This window comes from Fulmarus glacialis, unplaced genomic scaffold, assembly GCF_000690835.1.
Source record: "Fulmarus glacialis isolate BGI_N327 unplaced genomic scaffold, ASM69083v1 scaffold1561, whole genome shotgun sequence".
In the NCBI taxonomy this organism is placed as follows: Eukaryota; Metazoa; Chordata; class Aves; order Procellariiformes; family Procellariidae; genus Fulmarus; species Fulmarus glacialis.
In genome coordinates this window covers 72,387-93,577 of record NW_009190701.1, presented here as the reverse complement: position 1 = coordinate 93,577, position 21,191 = coordinate 72,387, and the positions used below count along the sequence as shown (strand labels likewise).

The following is a 21,191-nucleotide window of genomic DNA, read 5'->3' as shown; positions in this document are numbered from 1 at the left end:
CTTCCGACTTCCTGCTGGTATTAACATGCACAATAAAGCAGCAGAAATTATGCTTCAACATACATAGTACTTTTTTCACTCTATGCTGTGAATAAACAGTAGCAAAATTAAAAGGCTAAGATGCATTTCTTGCATGTTTGTATTTTCAGTAATTGAGAGATCACTAAAAACTTCCCTCTCAAAAAGCAAAAATCGCCAAATCAGTCATAAATTTATCACTACAACATTTCACCCCATACTAATAGGCACTGAGAAATTCAGAAGCATAGAATTACAGCAAAGGAAAGGATGTTTTGCTACATAAAACCATCTCAGTACTCAGATGGATTACTGAAGTATGCTGAAGTAAACCATTTCACATCAACTGCTTGTCTATATTTCTGACTCTATTCCCACCTTGGCTATAACATGACTTTTAAAAAGGCAATATCTACCTTCCAAAGACTTACGTTTTGCCATGAGACATGAATCTATGAACCTGAACAAAACCAAGTTCATTTTAATTATGAAATCTGCTTAAAAATTTTTGCATACAGTGCATAGTTGAACTTGCTATCTGCCTAATGGCTATTTTTCTTAGAATGTTTTTTAATAAAGTCAGTGGAAGACATAAAACATGTCTAGAGATTCTGATTTCTGGCTAGAGGATAAAGCCTTCCTTAAGAACTGGAAAACACTAATTTAGAGTAGACAGTCTGCTCTATGTCCCGCTCTATAGTTCCTCTTTCAGAATACAATTCAAAACCTTAAAGTCATATAATTGAAGATTCTTCATCTTAAAAAAACCCAAACAAACCCCAAACCTATGACTTTCATAACTGCCAAACACAAAATACCCTGGTTTTCTATGTAAATCGAAGTATTTAACTTTATGATATATATTTGCTATTTAATAGGGGTATCATAATTGTCGTAATGAATTACACTAATCAACTACCCTGGCTACCTAAAAATACAAAATGGACAATCATTAACAACAATGTAAACATAAGTATTTAAGAAATATATTCTTAAACTTAGCAGCTACTGCATGTAGGTTATTGGGAGGGCGGAAGTCATCACAGCTAGTTATATTCCAATTATTTAGATAGACTAACAAAGAATAGGTAATTCAGGTAACTATGATAAAAAAATAGAATGCTGTAAAGGATTCATTTCCTCCTGTTCCAAATAATTTTAAGCCTGCATTTGGCTATAAATTATGAACGAAGAAAGAACGTAAGAAAGAAATTAAGATGATAGAATCACTACTGCTGAGAAATCCTTTCTCCTTTCAGTTAGTGCTAGGACCAGAAATATTATCCCATCTTTCTGACTGTTGTGCACTGTTTAGAAACATTAAAAGGATGAGTATTTATAAATATTTTGATAGTATTTTTATATGATATATATGATATATGATATATCATATGTAAAAATATGATATATTTTTACAGAATTTTGCAAATTTTTTCTTCTTTTCTTTTTGGAAATAAGTAAGTAAAAGGAACAATGTTTGGGCCCTGAAATCTGGAGGAATTAATCTGAGTTTATTTTTATCACTTTTGATAGCAAGGATGCAAAATCAGAAGGTTTAGAAAAGAATATAGAGCCTCCTAATGTGAGCTGTATTCTGCAGTTGCTTTAAAGTTTTTGAGTTTGAATATAAAATGTTTTGCATGTTGCCTTTGCCTTATTAAAACTTCTGTCTTTTGGAACATACCCATGGCATATTACTGCCAAAGTTCTTACCCCAAAATCCAGTTACTTATTCAAACGAACTTTCCAAGAAAGACTGCCCTTTACCTCCCCCAGCCCTTTATGAAGAGTCAATGAGACAGAATAACAAAGACCTATCACTGACATTAGAAATCATAGAATCATAGAATCATTAAGGTTGGAAAAGACCTCTAAGATCATCAAGTCCAACCATCAACCCAACATCACCATGCCCCTAAGCGCCTCATCTACACGTCTTTTAAATACTTCCAGGGATGGCGACTCTACCACTTTCCTGGGCAGCCTGTTCCAAGGCCTGTTCATTGGAGCAACTGCTTGGAATCAACTGAAGCAGCTGATCAAGTTACGTTCTCATGTGCTGTGATGGAGCAAAAAATACAAAATACCCTAGTGATTTTCCAAAATGTCTCATCTTACAACAGAAACGAGTTATAGCCCTCTTACGCTAAGTCAGTTATATTCTGCAGCTAGTAAGAACAGACGCGCATTGCAAATCTATACATGGGAGGGAAGTGACGTCAAACATATCTCAACTCAATAATTAGGTATTCTTTAGGTATTCTTTCATGCAGTGTGATATCAGAGCCAATGCATTAGTAAAACACAGGTCAACTACAAAAGAATAAATCTGATTCCACTGTATCAAATAGGGAGTTTTAGATAATTCTTCTGTGCACTCACTAAATAACTTCACTTACAATTCAGAAAATACTTTAAAATATATTAGAACTGCAAATTGCTTTGCAGGAATTGAACATTAGTGTACATATGCCAGAATGGACAGAATTAACAGTAGATGTAAAGTATTTCAGCTGAGACATTTCTCCGACTCTGGTACGGTGTTTCTATATCCGAATACAATTTTAAGTAACAAATTCTCTGAGTACCAAATACCAAAAGAAAGCCAACAACCCAACATGGAAATCCTGACTGAGGAATTGGGTAGTGCTCTATTGGACAATGATAAGCACTCCTTTCTCTAAGGAAATCAAATTTGGGGTAAATAACCTGTAAACAGTGATTGTTGCTTCCCATATTTTCTTTAAAAAAATTTACTTTTTCTAAATACAATACTTAAAAATTAAATGAATTTTCATTAATTACTACCTTTCTGATCTGCTCATAACCTTAACTTGTAACCTTTTAAAAACTGAATATATTATCGATAGCTTTAACAAAGAGACCATCAAACAATTATGTATTTTAACCTCAACTACTAGTTTTCAATAGAATTTATAGTAGTTCCTTCAATACAGCAGATAACAAACAGGCTGTGTCACAAACCTATATGAATTTATCACTATAAGCTCACTGACTGAAAACAAAATACTTCTTTTCTGTCAAATGTATATTGACAACTAAGAGAATAACTATTTTATTTGAAATGGTAATGAGTTGATTTTCAAGTAACAAGCAATAGCATTTCCTGAGCTAAGTACTTAGTCAAGTATATAGTATTTTTTTCTTATTTGAAGGTATTTTCTACACAGTGGTATTAGACTTCAGGTAAAAATGCTTGTTGCCAGTCACATCTCAGGGAGAATTCTCAGACATTATTTAAAAAATTCATTTCATCCACACTGAAAAAATATCTACATGAACTTGGTCTCCTTGCTTTAGAACTTTTTTTTCCTTCCTTTTGCCCCTCCAAAACATATCTACATTTTAAGTATTCTCTAACTCATCATCACTGGTGACTAGAAAAATGTATAGTATAAACAGAAATTAGATTTTGGCAATTTCCCAGACAATTTCAAGGCACTCAGATCTAACTCTACTTGCCAAGTCTCGGTTCTCCTCTGAACACAATGACAGGTAAGTTGAATTGTGGAAAGCATCTCCTTTCCATGTTGATCAAAGATCTGCAGAATTAATTCAACCACCTCACCTCAGAAGAGTTAAAAGCAAAAACATATTCAGCTGCACAAAAAATTGACTTCTACGCTTGGTGCACTGAAAAGAATTCAATAAGTATCTCTCAAATCCAAGATAAACAGGGACAGTAACTATTGTTTCTGATGGGAAAGAAGATGATGGAAAATCACATACTTACTTAAGACACTGATTTAATATCCCCTGGAACTCAATTTCCGCCTTAAGTTCAGGCATTAAGACTAAACACAACAGATACTTACCAGGCAACTAAAACTTGCTAACAGAGAGACCAGGTTAGAACAATTTAGGACTCATTTCTGCATCTTGCTGAGCAACGGTTCTCATCCAGCAAAGCACTTAAGCAGATGCTTAACTTAGTACTCGGCAACTTGCAGGACTGAGCATAAATGTAATACTGCAGTCTCCAGTGGGATTGAAGGAGGATATCTGGTAAGAGTTTGTTGTATGCGTATGTTTGTTTTACACACAACAGAGTAGAATTATAGAGCATAAAGAATGGGGAATGAAATATTCATCATTAATTTCCTGGTTCTTGGTCTCTAAGGAATCTGAAATTGGGGTGTTGGAACCAGGATGATACAGGTTCCTGTCATGCAGTGAGATGTAGGGATCGTAAATCCTAGTTTTCCAGCAAACTTAGAATGTGCAGGAGTAAAATTTTAAATCTGGTTATATGTTTCTTTTAAATTATAATAAAATTATTTAAAAATAGGCTCAAAGATTTCCTATGTCATTGCTTTAAGTAAGATATTACACTAGTAAATATGTCAGAAACTCTAGTTTCACATGCATAAAGCAGCTACTACTGACCTGCGTGGAAAAAAATTTCTATCACCAACACCATGAAAAATAGAATTACTTTTGTCAGTATTATTGGTGCTGTACAAAAGGGAAAGGTTTCTATGGCAAATAAAGACTAATGTATCTGATTATCAGAAAAATACAGTTGATGCCTAGACTAATATTGACTCATTCAATTTAATACTGGAATTAGACTATTAGAAGAGATACTGAAATATCTGCATGCTAAGAAGTGGAGTCAAGAATCTGTACTAAGAGACAGTAAAAATTGACTACAGTAATTTTTTTTTCTTTTTAGTAAATACAGGCAGGCTCATTAGATGATCGCTATCTAAGGGCATACACAAATATCCACAAACAACTTTTCAGTTAGTGTCTTCCAAAAAAGATGCACAAAGCAGCAAAAGTTATTCCTAAAGCACTGTTAGTTGAAATTGAGCCAGATTCCTGACCCCAGCACTATTTTTCAGAACTACACGAAGACTATTTGAATACTTATGAGAGTGCCACATCCGAAGAAAAGAAGGTATAATCCATTTATCATGGTGTTCTTCAGATCTATGCTGACAAATGTGTAAAGAGCTTTACAATGAAATTTCATGTAAAGGCAACTCAAAAGTTTTGAAACTAGCCTTATTTAACTGTTCCTTTTAATTGCAGTTTTAATTAATGGCAAATAGGTCATAATTCCTACTTCTTCCTCTCCCATGCTTAATTCTGTGTGAATAAAGTAGGTCGCAACATCTTTGTGGCATCTCTTATAAGCTGCTATAGAGTTTACAGAGTAGGATCTCTCAGAGGGTGATCACATGCACATACAACATCTGTGCAGTTCATAAAAGGAAGAGGGAATCTTATATAGCCAGGAGAGAAAGCTATCAAATAAAACAAGCTAGGTGTTCTTGACGTACCATTGACTAAGCTGGCATTTGCATTATCAGTGGCATTTGCACCTGCTGCACCATCTGTAGCTGAAGGAGGGTGGGAGGAGGGATGGGAAGAATCTACTGAGTAATAATGGATAAAAAAACAATAAATAATAATAATAATAATAACATCATCATGAACAAATGCACATGACAAAACAAAAAACATTTATGGAATACTATGGCTTTGCTTTCTCCAAAATCAATCTGTTTTAAATTAATTAATGTAACTTTCAAAAGCAATATGTCATTACAAAGGTGTTACAAAGTAAGGCAAAAACTCATACATGGGATAATAATAATAATTAAATAAATAAATATGAAAGACATTTAACAAAAATTAACAGAGTTGGTGAGAACTGACTGTACACAGTACTATGTACATTGCTTCGGTCCTTTTATGTGTAATTTTTTTTACTTTAATATAATGTTACGCAAATACTAAAGTTGTTGAAATATTTCCCTTGAGTTAATGAATTTATGCAGTGCATGGGTAGTTTTAAAATATGCAGCATACTACATAGTATATACAACATTACATACCTTTGTATTTTATGTAATGTTGCATATTATGATGCATTATTGCTGGTACATCCCAGTCTAACATGGGCTCAATCTATGTCCTGCCATAACCTAGTTAATAGGCACATTGATCTGAGTTGAAACATTAAACTTTTCAATATTGTATGTGGAAATGGCAAATACAGTCTTGAGGAGAATAATGAGTTATTTTAAATCCAAATAATAGACATTATGTAACTGTCTGTTTTGTGGTGAAATGAAAAAAGTATCAGAAAAAAAAAAAATCCTCATTTTGTTTTCAGCAGTTATCTGCATATTAGAGAAGTTGGTCAAGCAATCTTTCCTAACAGAAAGGTGAAAAACTTGAAGAAGGTTTTATTACCTTTTTTTCATACTAAAGTTCAGAAAATTAGTCTTTACAATTAATAGGAAAAATAGGTTTTGTTTTGTTTCTGTTGGTTAATTGTTCACAATAGAACACAGAAGTCCTACAATGAATTCAAGAACTTGAACTTCCTCAGTACTTGACCCATAGTGACTGTTTCACACTGCACTGGTTTGTTATTCAACAAAAACGGTCATGTTTTATTTACAAATGGTAAACTGGGAGAAGAAAATAAACAGCATACAGGATTTTAAAATACACCCTGTGTAACTACATTCATGAAAATTTCAATTGCAAATTTGATTACTGTGATGGTAATAACTTAAACTGTTTTGGTTACTCATGCTTATTTTTTATTCCATTTGGATACTCACACTAACCAGCACAGCATGAACTGCTAACAGCAAATCATGCATTTCAACATTTAATATACTGTAATTTACTTCTGGAGAATAACTGATTACTCAAGCTTAACATTAAGATTTGCAACACCAACAATGCATGCACACTGAAATGTCTGCCACGAACAATCCTGTTGATTTGAAATTACTCTTTAATTTAACCGGACTGATTCAAAGACAATTATTTCAATCATTCGTTCAACCCTGATTTGCACCAAAGCTTGCTGGCTAGAAGCCTCATCCTTTCATTTGATGTGTTACAGTTCTTACTCTACCTGGAAGCTGATGTCCATCCTCCTGTTTCATACCTGTATGATGATTTTTACAAAATGTTAATGAACAATAAAAGCATACACCCCCATAAGACTGAAACAAACATTTATGACTGGCAGGATTTCAGAGAATTGCAGGTTTGTATATGAGAGTACATTACTTGAGTTTGGGCATGAGCTCTGCCCAGGCACTCCTCTGCGCTAGCACAAAGCTGCTAGCAACATTAGAAAACGTGAAGGAATTTTCTTCCTATTGTAGCTATATCCAGTTAGATTCAGTGTCTGCATAAAAAGTCCTTACACACCTCTGAGTATCTCTGTCTCTGGGTAGTAAGTTACGACCACAGTGCAGTGCATGACTCTGCTGTCTCAGATCTCTCAAGGCTATCCACAATGAAACGTGAGAGAATCACCAGTGTCCTGAGCACATGACATACAGAGAAGCCAACCCAGTTAAACAGAGGACCTCCGGGCAGACAGCTATCCCTTTCAAACAGGTACCGAAGCTGCTCCTTCTCACCTACAATATCCTTAGACGCTGCCAAAACAGATGCTGGCAGAGCTCGAAAGGTCTGTGTCTAGGAGTCTTTCTCTTAATGACAGAAAGATCAAACTCTAAGATGTTGTTCAAAACTAGTCTGACATGAAAGAGTTTTACTTTGGGAAGTTTCAGTCTTTCTCCTTTTAATGTTCCTAGAACTTGCCATGCCTAGCAGGTGTTGCGCATTTCTGTGTAGAAATGCAATGGTAAACATTTCATAAAGTCTTCCATCAAGTAAAAAGGGATTTCCTCAGAGAAACACGGAGTCAAGCGCAAGCACTTGTTGAACATATTCAGAAATTGAAATTGTAGGTCATGAAAACCATTTAAATTTGGCCATCCTATCTGCAGCTTCAAATTAAAAGGATGGAGATGAAAAAAAGGTAGAATCGCACTGCCTGACAGATACTAAGGAAAAGGTTCAATAAAGTATAACTACTCTTTTTTATTAATGGTGAAAACCACTAAAAAGAGTGGAAATGTCTAAAAAAACCCCATATTAATTGGCCCTTAATTATGTCTGAAAGATAAATATTCTTAGAACAAACTGGGAATGAAATTCTGAAAGTAGACATGAACAATTTACAAGACTGTATGAACAAAAACTGGAAAGGACACACATTAAATCATGTTTCTGCTTAGTGTGCAACCCATAAATTAGCAATTGCTTATGACATCACACTATAATAGGGTGAAAAGACTAAAGAGACTTCTTTATTTCATTAACTGATACAGGACATCAAAATTAAACTCTTTGTTAATATATACTGCTACTTTCTTCTCTTTTACTATTCTTAGTCTGACCTTTACTCCTTAAGAAATTAAAATTACTCTAAAGTCACTCTCTGACGTTGAACAACCAGGCTAGCAAAAAGCCACAACTTATCTTTATTTTATGTTTGAAGCTCAAAGAAAGATGCTATTTCCATGGCCAAGGTTTTTTTTTTTTTCCCAAAAAAAATATTACATAGATGTAAATGCACAAGAGCAAAACCTTAGCCAATTTTAGGTGAGTATGGATTTATGTAAAGAAGACACGGCAATGGGAGTATGCCTATGTATTATTCCCTTGCATTTAATTATGTACTGACAGTCTGCAATTTCACACTGGAAAAACATCTTGTTATCCAATGTATTTATTGGTTAACAGCTTTTGCTGTTTTTCTGTGTGACATATAATGACAAAAATGTATACAAAAAACGAAGTTTTAAAAATCGTATTTATTTGTCAAGAATGGAGGAGAGCTCTGGCTACACAAAGCCCAAGAGCTTTCTTCGGAGCATCCTTATGTGTTGTGAAATTTACCTTTCTTATCTTTCTTTTCTTCTTCTTCTCCTCCAGCACCTAGCAGAGTAAAGATGATGCCTGTCTGAGAATTCACACCCACAGCAGTTACAAGCATTCGTCCAGAGCCTTCCATGACATGAGTACCTGAAAACATGCAATATAAGTTATATATAGCTAAAAAAATAAAAAGAACCACCATTAAATATTTTATGCAATACTTTTACTATAGTACTGAGAGAGATTTGTTACACTTTAAAAATCTATATTGAGGCCAATATAATTACATACCAAAAATAATCCCTATTGTTTATATTATTCTCAGTCAAGAATGGATGCTTAATTGCAAGTCTTAGGCTGCACGTCCATTAAACACACGCATTAGATTCCCTTTTTAAAAGCAATGTTGTCACTAACGAAGTTTACATAATCTTTAGCTTCACACAGTTAATTCTTGTAACTTGGAATACTGTTACATAAATGAAGTGAAAATATGTGTGCAATTTCTCTCATCTTTCTCAGTTACGGTTTATTTACAGGCATAGAAAAAATATTTCTGAAGATAATTTCACATCTTCGAACTTGAAAAATCAATACAGAGAAAAATCTTCAAGGGGATGTTCAATTAAATCAAGAGATTCCCAAACAGCAAGAAGAATCTGACGTGCACTCGAAAACAAACTCAGTATGTAGAGAGATTTCTATTACTCTCAAACAAACCAAAATGTACATTAAGTTTTTCTGAGAAGGATCCTTTGCTTAACTAGGTAATTGTATCATTATCTTAAGTAAATTCCTTTTGAGAAATATTTCATGCTTTATTGTACAGAAATCCTTTATTTAGGGCTCTTATTACTATATTGAACCAAATGTTAGGTACATCTAAGATTATAGCCTCTTAGAAACATTTTGCTATGAGCTGTGGAAACACAAATAGGAATTCCTAGAAACGATCAAAAGTATTCTGATTTACAGTTTGGAAAAATTTTCTAAAAGAGGATTTGCGAAAGATCAGTCTACGCAATTGCACACTGGCTATTTCTAAAAAAAGTTTGAAATTGAAGAACAACTTACTGTTATGACATATTTAAGGCCAGTTAATAAAAGCTTATTTAAAAAAAAACTTATTAAAAAAAAAGCTTATTAAAAAAAATCCAAAAACTTCATTATTGAAGCAATATTTAAAATGTTTGAAGAGAGATATCCTTAGTAGGTAGTGAATTTGAAAAGATATAAAGCAGATCAGTAGTGCTCCTATGAAATAGATAAAAAATAAATACATAATGATCAGAAACTACTGATAGATAAAGCTATTCATTGAAATAGACTTTATATTTTATCCTTTAGCAATAGAAAATTACGTTATGCCAATACGTGTAAGTCACTGTGAGAACACAGAGGAAAACCAATCATTTCTTAACACAAAGTTGACAGAGCGAGCTACAATTGAAAGTTTACTAGGCTTGGGTTTTTTTAAATACTCTTTCCTGTATTTGAAGAAGGAAGTAGTTTGGAAACTATGAAAATAGACAGTAACACACAAACTGTTAGCCTTGAGAAAAAATCATTGTATACAAAGACGACCAACGTGTTTATACCTCCAAGTGAACTATGGATGGACAAATGGTTAACTAGAACCTGCTCACAAAGTATTCTATTATTTAACAATTGTTTTTCACCCTAGGTGCTATAGTTTTAAATAAATTCTATTTTAAGACCAGTCATTATCCCCAGACTTGCAGCTGTGGGAGATCAGAAGAATGAGACCAGATGGAATCAGAACATAGTCCAGTAATTACATTTTCCTTTCGGGGGGCATAGGGGCATGGAGAGAAAAAGCATTTTTACTCTCCTTTTGAAGCTATTTGTGGTTTAAGAGTCTTTAAGTCAACTAAACAGTTCAACCTTTGTGATAATAAAACAATTATACTGCTTACAATACTCACTTTAATCTTTGCCTTGTCACTGCAGTATTTGTGACAAACTACTATTCTTTGCTGGGTTTTAATCTGTTGTTCCTTAGATGCCCACCTCACTTCAAAAGTTACACGATACTGCTTTACAATTATCAAGTTTGCCATAAATGTACGGTTCTCCATTTACTTTCCTTAAGACATCACTGTTTCATTCATTCTGTAACAGCATAAATTAGGTAGAGTCATTAACTGACTTGTCCTAAACAATTCTGTGGCTAATGAGGTAAAAATTCTGGTATGCTTATTCTCAGCTATCTTGCCCCTATCACTTACCGATTTCCATCACTAATTACCGCTCAATATTTTAAAACTAAAGTGAAGTCGTTCACTGACGCCTGTAGTTCTGAAATGTACCACAGCAGGGCATGCCTGCAGCCATAGCAAAACCCAGAAGAAATCTTCAAACCAGCTTTCTGCAAACTCCTGCAAAATGGCTTTTAACCAACTGAATTACGAGCCTGTTGCATTGAGCAAATGGGGAATATCATTCATTTCTCATGAAGAATCTTATTGGGCATTCAGATCTACTAAACCTGAATGGCCACAGAAAGATTCTTTCTGCCCTCCCTTTTTAAAAAACATTTTATTCGGTTCATCCTCACCTACATATATTCATTTCATTGACCTATCTTAAAAGCTGAAAAAAGGAAAGATATATGGACCTGTGTCCTTAAATAGATGAATATTTTACATATATATACACACACACTTGCAACCCATTTTTTTTAAAATCCCATTTTCTTGTTACTGCTTTCCAGTTGCTGTGCTAGAATATACTAAGCAATGCAACTATTTATAATCAAAATATCTTTCTCTAAATAATCAAAACCTCTCATGTTCTTAAAAGGACAGACAAAACAGAAAATGTCTGAAACTTAACTCAGAAATTCGGAAGAACTTCTTTAAGATGTAACACCCTTTAAAATGTATTTTAATTACGAACTTGCTTTTAGCATTCCTATGTTCTGTTTTGAAGGAATCTCCTTCTGTATTGGACTACAAAGGTGGGTAGAAATACCCTCTGAAAAATGGCATGTATACCCACTTTCCAAAACCAGCTTTATTAAGGAAACATGCACCCACCAGATTTCAAGCTTACCTCTGCACACCTGGAAAGGGCAAAAATGTCTTAACTTGAAATGCCTTTCTGAATCTTGTCTTAACATTACTCTTGTAAAACATAATTCAAAATTGTTAAGGTGCGTAAAAATATTTTTTTTATTTTAGAATTTTATTTTATGCTCTCATATTTTAGAGCAGGTACGAATTTATCATCAGATTATGTTCCACTACTACTATTGGAAAAATTCTTCAGCATCTAAAGCTAAACCAAAGAGCTGAACCTCCTTCCACCTAACTGGCAATCTCACCATTTAAACGGTATTATAATTGTATTAGCTTGACTAAAGAAATGGGCTGTATGACTTCAATCAGCTATTGTTACATAAATGGAATTCTGGAATGAATGCATGTTTTTCATTTAATCCATACACTAAGCATGTATTCCAACTTCATGTAGAACAATTCTACTGACTTCCTTCCCTTCAAGACTAATTTTTCAATATTAGTGAAATACATTTTTTCATATGCTGAGTATTTAATTTGAAGTTGAGAAATGGTGAATATTCCAAGATAGAAAAGGAAGAAGTCTAGTTTAGTAAGAAAAGAGGTAAACAGATTAGACAGATAAAGAACCTATTACAGCATATACTTTTTCAGACAAAAATGCAGCGAAACATGAGACTGCTCAGAAATCCCCAAATCTAGTAACAGTACTCGTGAAATAGATCAGAAATAGGGCTGAAAAATAAGAAAAGAAAACCAGAGCATGCTAGTTTGGGGCTTTTATACTGTTATGCTACTTCTAGCAAACTTGTGGTGAACAAAAATTCTCTATCTGTGTATCTAAACAACAGTTTTAGTCACTACAATTATTAAAAGGTAACTGAAGTTAATAATAAAGTGAACTAACCATCAGAATATCCCCTATGAACAAAAAGAGATTTTTCTAGAAAACACTCATCTACATGTAATTTCGATAATTACAAATTTACAAATAAATAATTTGGAATGTTTGAAGTTAGCTGCTCTGTTCTGAAATTTTCTGCTGTGCTAGAAGCCTAGCTTGGAATATTTTCTGGCAGGGAATTAAGACAGAATCAGAACTACTTTGCTCCAGGCAATAACTGACCTGATTCATTAAGCTTCCTTTTTATTTCCAAAACCAAACAAAGCACCATGACCAAGAGATTTCTTTTGTTTATTTGTTCTTGAATAAGCTGAGTTTTCTTTGTTTCAAATCCTTGTTGTGCATTGATAGAAATATGCACTTATAAAAGTTAGGTTAGGATGAAGTAATGTTCTGTCAGTCTCAGTTCAGTGAGAACTACACTACTTGAGCTCCTCTATGTACCTCTTTCATACCCTAATCAAATTAACCTAAATACCTGGGAAAAAAGTTCTAAACAGTAAGCCTCATAAGGTATTTTTTACAACTTTTTACATTTTTATTAACTATTACCACATGGTACCCCAAAATACTTCACTGTGTGCAATACTAGGGCCAGACTCATATTCAAAACTACTGTATTTAGGAATCGTGGATTTCTCCAAACTTTGAACTTAAAGAGCACACCAGCTTCAATCAAGACAGTCAGACCCAAGCTGTCTTCGTCTGTCGGTTGATACATGCCCGTGCTCATTGCGAAGAGGTTTAATGTCACCACAGTATTGTTTAAGCTGATGACTTTTGATGCAATGACTTATGCTACACTATGCATGCAAATCTCTGTTAATGAACTAAAAGAAGGAAAATGTTTTAGAGAGAAATATAATGGAACTATAGAAGAGAAGCTGCTTCGTTTGGTTTCAGGTATATCAGAGTCTGTATTTCCATTTCTGCCCTCCTAGGTGGTACCAACTGTGCTATATACAGATGGAAATGAACCATCTGGTTTAGTCAGCATTTGTACCCTTAGAATTGCTTCTCAAGTACAATAAATGACTATCGGGATGATTAAACAGGACATTAAGCACAGAAACTCATTTAGTTTAATTATGTCATTGAAACTGATTGAATATTAAAAATGTTGTTTCAGGTGCCAATGGTGAAAATAATACTTCCTGATTCAGGGTGTTTATCTTCAACCAAATTTAGACTCACAAAACAAACTGTGGCTGCAATTCAAACGTTACCTTTTTTCAGTTATTCCTCTGTCAAACCTGGACTGTTTTAATTTCCAACAGATGATTAAGGGAGAACAGTGGCAAGCAACATCCTGACCATATTTGTCTAAATTCCAGAAAGCGTACCTGGAGATAACTTACTGATGTCTTCAGGTGCAAAGATAAGAGTAAAATTTAAGGTCTGTTTGCTGTTTTTGCAGGGGGTTAGTTTGTTTGTTTGTTTTTTTTTAATTTAAACAAGTTTTATAAAAATATAGGTCTAGGCTAACATCCAAGAGGAGCTCAGTTTTTAAACCAGGTCAAACCCACCCTGAAAGACATGGTGGTTCCGAAGTTTTTGGACTACTAACAATTTCCAGTGGGCACATCAGCTCCCACATCATTGGGATTAAACCTTGCACTGTATATCTATGGAAGAAGGTAGTTTTTTGCATGATAGAATCTCAAATCATCAACTCTGCTCCTGAGCAAATAGAGTTCAGGGATCTTCTAACATGGCATGAGTAAAAATTCATTAGTATAGGTATGGAACAAAGGTGTGTGCAGGGCTTGTTAAAATATCACATTAATTCTTCACCTTCTTTGTAATCACAATAGAGATTACATAATAATAGAGAAAAATAAAGAGTATAAACTTTATTTAACTCTGCATAAAGACAAATTTCTCTCCTTACAGCAATGAAATTTGAGTTTTGGGAACCAAGACAAAAACATCTTTTCTCCTAGCTTGCCTGCTTTCCCCTTCTCTTCCCACCATGCCTTTCAGGGCAATACCTTCATGTTTTTTCACAGCCACCACTTGAAATCTGTAAGTATTCAAAAAGATCTAATTCAGTTTAGGAATATGTGAGAGTACACGAATCAGTGGAAAATTCATAATCAGAAAACCTCTAGAATTCAACAATAGGATATTTTAATTGATAGAAGTCTATGATATTTCATGACAGAAGTTTCTATAAGAAAATATCATCATTAAAACTATCTCTTTAAAAGGAAAATTTTGTGCCAGTTATGAAGTTGTATTTACAAAACAGTACAACTATCAGCTAAGAAAAAAACAAATGAAAAAAAATTGCACAAATATTTCCAGGACAACATTGGATTAGAAATTACAACGGTGAGCTACCCTTCCTCAAAATATCACTGCAGGCCTCCCTGTTTACACACTGGAAAGCATCTCCAAAAGAATTCTTAATCTACAATCAAGTTAAGCCTAAGTATCTGCACTACTAGGATAAATCAAATTATTGTAAATCTAGCAAAAATAACAGTCAGTAGTTTCATACGCTACTCATGAAAGTCAGAACACTTCCTTAAGTTACCTTACAGTATATCAAGGAGCCAGAGGGACACCAAGAATTCAAAAGTGACACTGTCCCCACTATTCAGCATTTCTATATGTGTGCTGTCTGCAAATGCTGAGCTCTTAATTGTATTTTCTCTGCACAAATGCAGCCTTCAGAATTTGCAGCTACTCCACTAATCTTTATTAGCCTCTACTGAACATGTGCAAACACATTTTTCAGACATTTATAACTTGGAAAAACTTGGGGTTTTACAACATGAACAGCAAAAGGCATACACTTGGCAAGGACACTGCAGCAAAAACATTTAACAAATAAAAACCAGAATATTTTTAAGGAAACAAAAAAAAATTTTCTCCTAAAAGAGCAAAAGAAATTTGTTTTGCTGCTTTGTTCTCAGAAGCGATAGAAAATTTTTGTGTCATTTGAAAAAAAAATCATTTTTAATACACCATTTCAGGCAGAAAGATGCTTGAAGCTTGCTAAAGTTAAAATTAATTAACACGGTCTTTTGTAACATGAAGTCTGTGGCAATAACAAGTCCACAAATAACATGTGCAATTTCTTCATCTTAAGTTAATGCAGCCACCTTTTGACTGAAATCTGATGGTTTTTTTACCAGACCACAATCCCACAATTTACATAATAAACACTCATAATCTCATAGTCAGTGAACTAATTTTCTGATTTTAAGTTTGGAAAGGATTTGCACTGTTAATTCAATAAAAACTGTCACATATCCTTACTTGTTGCTACTTGTCTCTTCTGAACAAAAGCATCTCCCAACAGTTGTTGCTTGGGAAACACCAGCTCAGAGAGGCAGGATGGGGGCAGGATTTCTGCAGGAATGTGTACTTACCTGCTGCACTGCAACATAAATATTCTATTTGGGATGACTGTACAACCAGACAGCAAAGAGAATCCTTTCCATGAATAAAAAGCTCAAACATATTTGAAATTGACTGTTTCGGGTTATAACACATTGATGATCGTTATGAGAACAGCAGGCTGTTATTTTGTGATCACATCCCAGCTGGAATCTATTGACAACCAACCTATTTAGAAACTATCTTTATTAGAATTAAAAAATCACATTCTATTTAACTGATTTACTGTATAGTATTATATTACAAAATACAAATACTACAAATAACTTGAATTTATCACCGAGGTCAAGCCCACAATATTTTAGTATATCCGTTTCCTTCTAAGCACATTGTTTCTTTTTGTATTGTCTCTCGTACACATGCAAAGTATTTAAAGAGACTTTAAAAGGCTTTGAAATTTAATGGTTAAATTAAAACTAGCATACAATTAATTGAAACAATTGTAACTTCATTAAGTGATACTTTCCTTTTCTTCTGAAAATGTTTCATCACTTTCTCACTTTATGAAGTAAGTATGATGATCAGAAATAATTAAACACAATCAAAAAACAATAGCATGACTTTTGAATGACAAACAGACAAGGCCAGTGTCTGTGTTCAAAAGATCAGTTGTATCTTGGCGACCAAAACCTGATGGTGTGGAAAAACAAAACAAAACAAAACATGAGCAAAGCAGTGCATAAAAGATAACTCAGCAAGAATTCAGGCAGATTTACCTGACAGTAGCATTGGGTCTTTGTCAACAGATTTGCGGACTTGGTCTGACTCTCCGGTTAAAGAGCTTTCATCAATTTTAAGATCATTTCCTTGAATAAATATCCCATCGGCAGGTAGAAGATCACCTTTCAGTAAGAACATGGTAATGGAAAACCACAGTAGTTTAGTAAGATTGTTAATTAATAATTACATAATGATTTTTATTACAAAATCACATTTAACAACAATTGCATTAAAATGTAAAATGAAAGCAAAAGTGAAAGAACTATTACCGTATCGGTCCATATTAGCCGTATTATTGCAACCCTAGCGAAGGGCCTTTGTGTTGCAAGTGTTTTTTGCCCAATGCTATCCCAGAATCAGAATGCATCACATTTAAATTACGATGAACATAATAATCACTGAGATTTGGTAGGGGGAGGACTCTTCTTAACATGACATGAAGGTTCCTCTATCAGACTTCACAGGAATTAACAGTGGCTAATAAACAGTCAAGCTGCCCTTTCCCCCTCCCCTCTCAGGAAGCCCTTAGCTAAGTCCAGGAGAAACGTGATGGCTGGTAGAACAGGCATTTTGCTGGAATTTACCAGCTCAATCAAACACAGAATTCCTGCAAAAGTCCTCCTGTTCGCTGCAGCACAGGGCTTTTCCTATGGCATGTAACCATAAGGCATCCACCTACCAGAAGCATCTGATCTGGGGGGACTTATAGGATCCGTAGCTCTGGAGCAGCGTACCAAGTGGGGTGAGCACAGAGGCACAACTCCCTTTCACAGAGCATTTAAAAATACTTCCTCTTATTCCTAACTGGACAGACCAAAAATTCCAAATAGTGTAATCTTCCATGAAAGAGAATTACCTTTGTATGAACAGTTTTTGTCCTTGTCAGTGAAAGGAAGCGAAGATTACAAAAATAATATGAATTGCCTAGTGCAATTTTATTGCAAGTAGCTTAGGCTTTCCTTTTGCTCTAACAGCCAAATTGTTATCTTAACATGGACAGTAATGACACCACATAATTCTCTGTCTTTTAAATCACTTCCAGTGAAGTGAGTCTATTCTGCTAGAAAGGGAAAGGAGAATAAATAAAGTCCAGAAAAGCAGACGTCATGTTGACAGAACTTACCATATTTCACCTGTGCAATGTCACCAACTACTATCTCTGCCACCGGGATTTGGATAACCTGTCCACCTCGGACAACAGTAAATTTCTGTTCCTGCTCAATACGACTTTGAAGCCCACGAAACTGTTTCTCCTTGCTCCAGTCATTGAAGGCAGTGACAAGTACAACACAGATAACAGACAGTAGGATGGCAGCACCTTCAATCCAGCCAGCTTCAGCCTCACCTTCATCTTCAGCTCCTCCTGCTGCAGTACCACATCCTGCAAAGACAACATTAATCATTCAGTCAAGCGAAGAGTGGGTTTATCATGTTTATCACAAGAAGAAAAACTTGCTGTGAAATGACAACAAGGTTAAGGAATAGAACTGCTTTTCAAAGTGCTGTCTGCTAAATGAAACATGGCAGAATAGAGAAAAAGTAGAAATAAAGATGTCCGAGGAAAAGAGAAAGAAAACAAATTAATAGACATTTTACATCTTTTAATTTTTCTACCAAACAAGCTATCCTCGGCAAACCCAAACTAAATACAGGAAAAGAAGGCACCAATTCTGTTACTTAACAGAAGGGTCGATAGCTCCACCTGGGCCATCAAGCATTTCCAGAAATAAGGAGGACTTACTAAGAGTAGCAAGAAGGACTAAAACAACGAGTAACATCAACCAATTGAAAGCAATGACATTAAACTCAGATTAAAGAAAACAGATTAAAACAGATTTAAGAAATAATTTTCAATACGATTTCTAAATGTTCTCAACTAAACACACTTATAAGGAACACTTGTTTAAAAAATACTGAGATGAACTAAGTATATTAGTATTTAAATGTGATAATGAAATGTATTAGGGAACACTGAGTAAAAATAATAGCCTAATATTAATTCATCATTCTTCCACACAGAGAAATATAGCAGCATGCTTATAGAACTGTAAGTATATTATTTTTTTCACAAGTAAAACAGTATTAAAAAAATACGTTTTATGTATTAATTCTGAAGGGTTAATTCTGAATTGTTTTATACACATCTGCTAATTAATTATTTCAAAGTCATATGCAATTAAAATTTAAATAAATTTCCTAGATAATAAAATAAAACTAATATAGCTCTCCTTCTTAATGAAATAAGACCTAAAAAAAGGTAGTTTATAATAGTGGACAGCAAAGTACACATACTAGAATCACACAATTCAGAGATACCCCAACTGACAGGAGAGAAAAAAATAGAGCCTCCTCTCCCGAGGGACCAAGGGAGAAAAGAAATCTTTTGATTTTTCATGAAGAACCGAACTAGGTAGGCATTTGACATCACTCCTCCATCTTACCCAGGTACCAGGGAGTTGAGCAACTTAGCAACCGTGTTGCTTCCATCTATGACTAATGTTTAATTTTGGTATATTCATCACCTGTCACTAGAGGGAATTAACAAGCAATTTAATTTCTATTTTTAAGTTTCAAAGATTTCCCTGTAACATAAGCATCATAATTCATTAACCAGCTGAGTAATTACTCTCGCGTACGAACAGTAACAAAATTACCAAAAGTCAAAGGAAGAAAGATGAGAGTGAACTTCCAGTAAGTGAACAGAAGTAAATTAAAATAAATGGAGTTTTTACCGGTGTCCTCTCTAGTTTAAATTTGGACTTAACCTAACTGAAAAGCAAAGCACACTCCCAAGAGAAGGGGCCTTCCTAGCAGGGATGCCCTTAGACTGGTGACCCATGTGAACCTTTATCTGCAGTACAAGAACCTTGCTAAAGAAACCATTTTTATAGCACCCAAGAAAGAAACTAAGTAACCTTTTGTAAGTTCAGTACCTTCAGCTACTTAAAACCAGTCGCAAATGCAACTTACAAACCACACCTTCAACTTTTTCCTTCAGCAGAACGTTACTTCTGGGAAGGACTAATGAACTTTGCTCTGTTTAACCTTAATCATCTTAATTGGTCTACGATAGATTTTAGGTTCCTCTTCCAAATCAGTAGATTCACTTTTGCCTTGTTTGGATTAAGTGCTTTCCTAGTACAAGTAGTTCTGTTTTGGCAAATATAAGACAAAAATTCACTATTCATTTTTCATAGATACGATTTAGAATTAAGTGCCATGAATATCCTGTTCTTTTTAACAGCACACCTCATCTCCCATTTCTCACAAAAGAAACATGGCCTGGTCCAGCCACAGTCAAAGACTGATTTTATTTCCTTTTTTGTGGTTGAAATTTAGTCTAGCTCGTCCAACAGTACGAAGAGGTGTTGTTTGCTACGGCCGATCCCTTGGTCCAGGCTGCAGATTGACCCAAGAGGGGGGCAGCTCCGCTCCTCAGCGGTTTTAGGCATTTCCACTGGGGTGATGTTTATCTACTTTATTCTGTAGCATGCCTTCTTATGCTTTCACTGAAAAGCTTTGATTTCTGCATATGGATTACTGATAATTTATACCACGATATTTTCTACAAAATCAAGAACTAATATTATGTAATATTTAAAGACAAGTTTTTAATTTGAGCTATATCAGCATACCCCAAAAAATCAGCCACTTGAAAGACACAAGCTGTGCTTTGTCCTTCATTATAAGGATGCCATTATGGCCCTGGACATGTATAAACTTTATAGTAATATTAGATGAGTAGAATATTCTCTCTCCACGGCAGAAAGCTACCAGTTTTGAGAAGGTCATTGCTATCATCCCAAAGAACCAACAGGTCTGGTCACTGCCGCTGAGATGTGTCAGAGAAACAAAACGACAGCTAGTCAGTGCACTCGAACCCAGTGCTAACACACTGTACCTTGAATGGCTTGGAGAGTAATATTTCTGTGTCCCTTCAGGAAAAAAACAAACTTCTTGGTTCAGTAAAAACAGGTAAAAAATAAAAATATTCATTGACTTGAGTAATGAAATTGATTTTGTCTGTATGTGTTGTCAGAACTGATCTCCATGTTAACATAAACAATGCCATTCCTAGTATGTTCATATAACCAGAAAAAAATAGTCTAACATAGCATGTAAATAATACAAGATGTTATCATTAGGATGAAAGGAATTGTGTTTACCTGTCTCATAGATTATGCACAAGCAAAGAACACAATTCAGCTGAAAAAATGATTGTAAGAAAGAAAGAAAATCTGGAGAAAACAGAGTGAACTTAGATCAAGTTCTTAGAAAGTGTCCCTAAATTTGACAAGCTTCTGCACTGAATAACAATTAATGGTTTTAACTTTTAAAATCCTGAGAAAATCCTCCATAACCCAATGGAA

General features: G+C 34.5%; 1 protein-coding gene across 1 annotated transcript in view; it reads right to left on the bottom strand.

Moving 5' to 3' along the window:
* The window catches only part of LOC104082893 (plasma membrane calcium-transporting ATPase 2-like), a gene marked incomplete at both ends in the record, with an annotated part of 151,761 nt that overhangs the window by 59,082 nt on the left and 71,488 nt on the right, over positions 1 to 21,191 (bottom strand). The window contains 5 exon segments of the mRNA XM_009586166.1: positions 5,328 to 5,420; positions 6,926 to 6,958; positions 8,770 to 8,895; positions 16,818 to 16,943; positions 17,945 to 18,202. Coding sequence (XP_009584461.1) covers positions 5,328 to 5,420; positions 6,926 to 6,958; positions 8,770 to 8,895; positions 16,818 to 16,943; positions 17,945 to 18,202 — 636 coding nt within the window.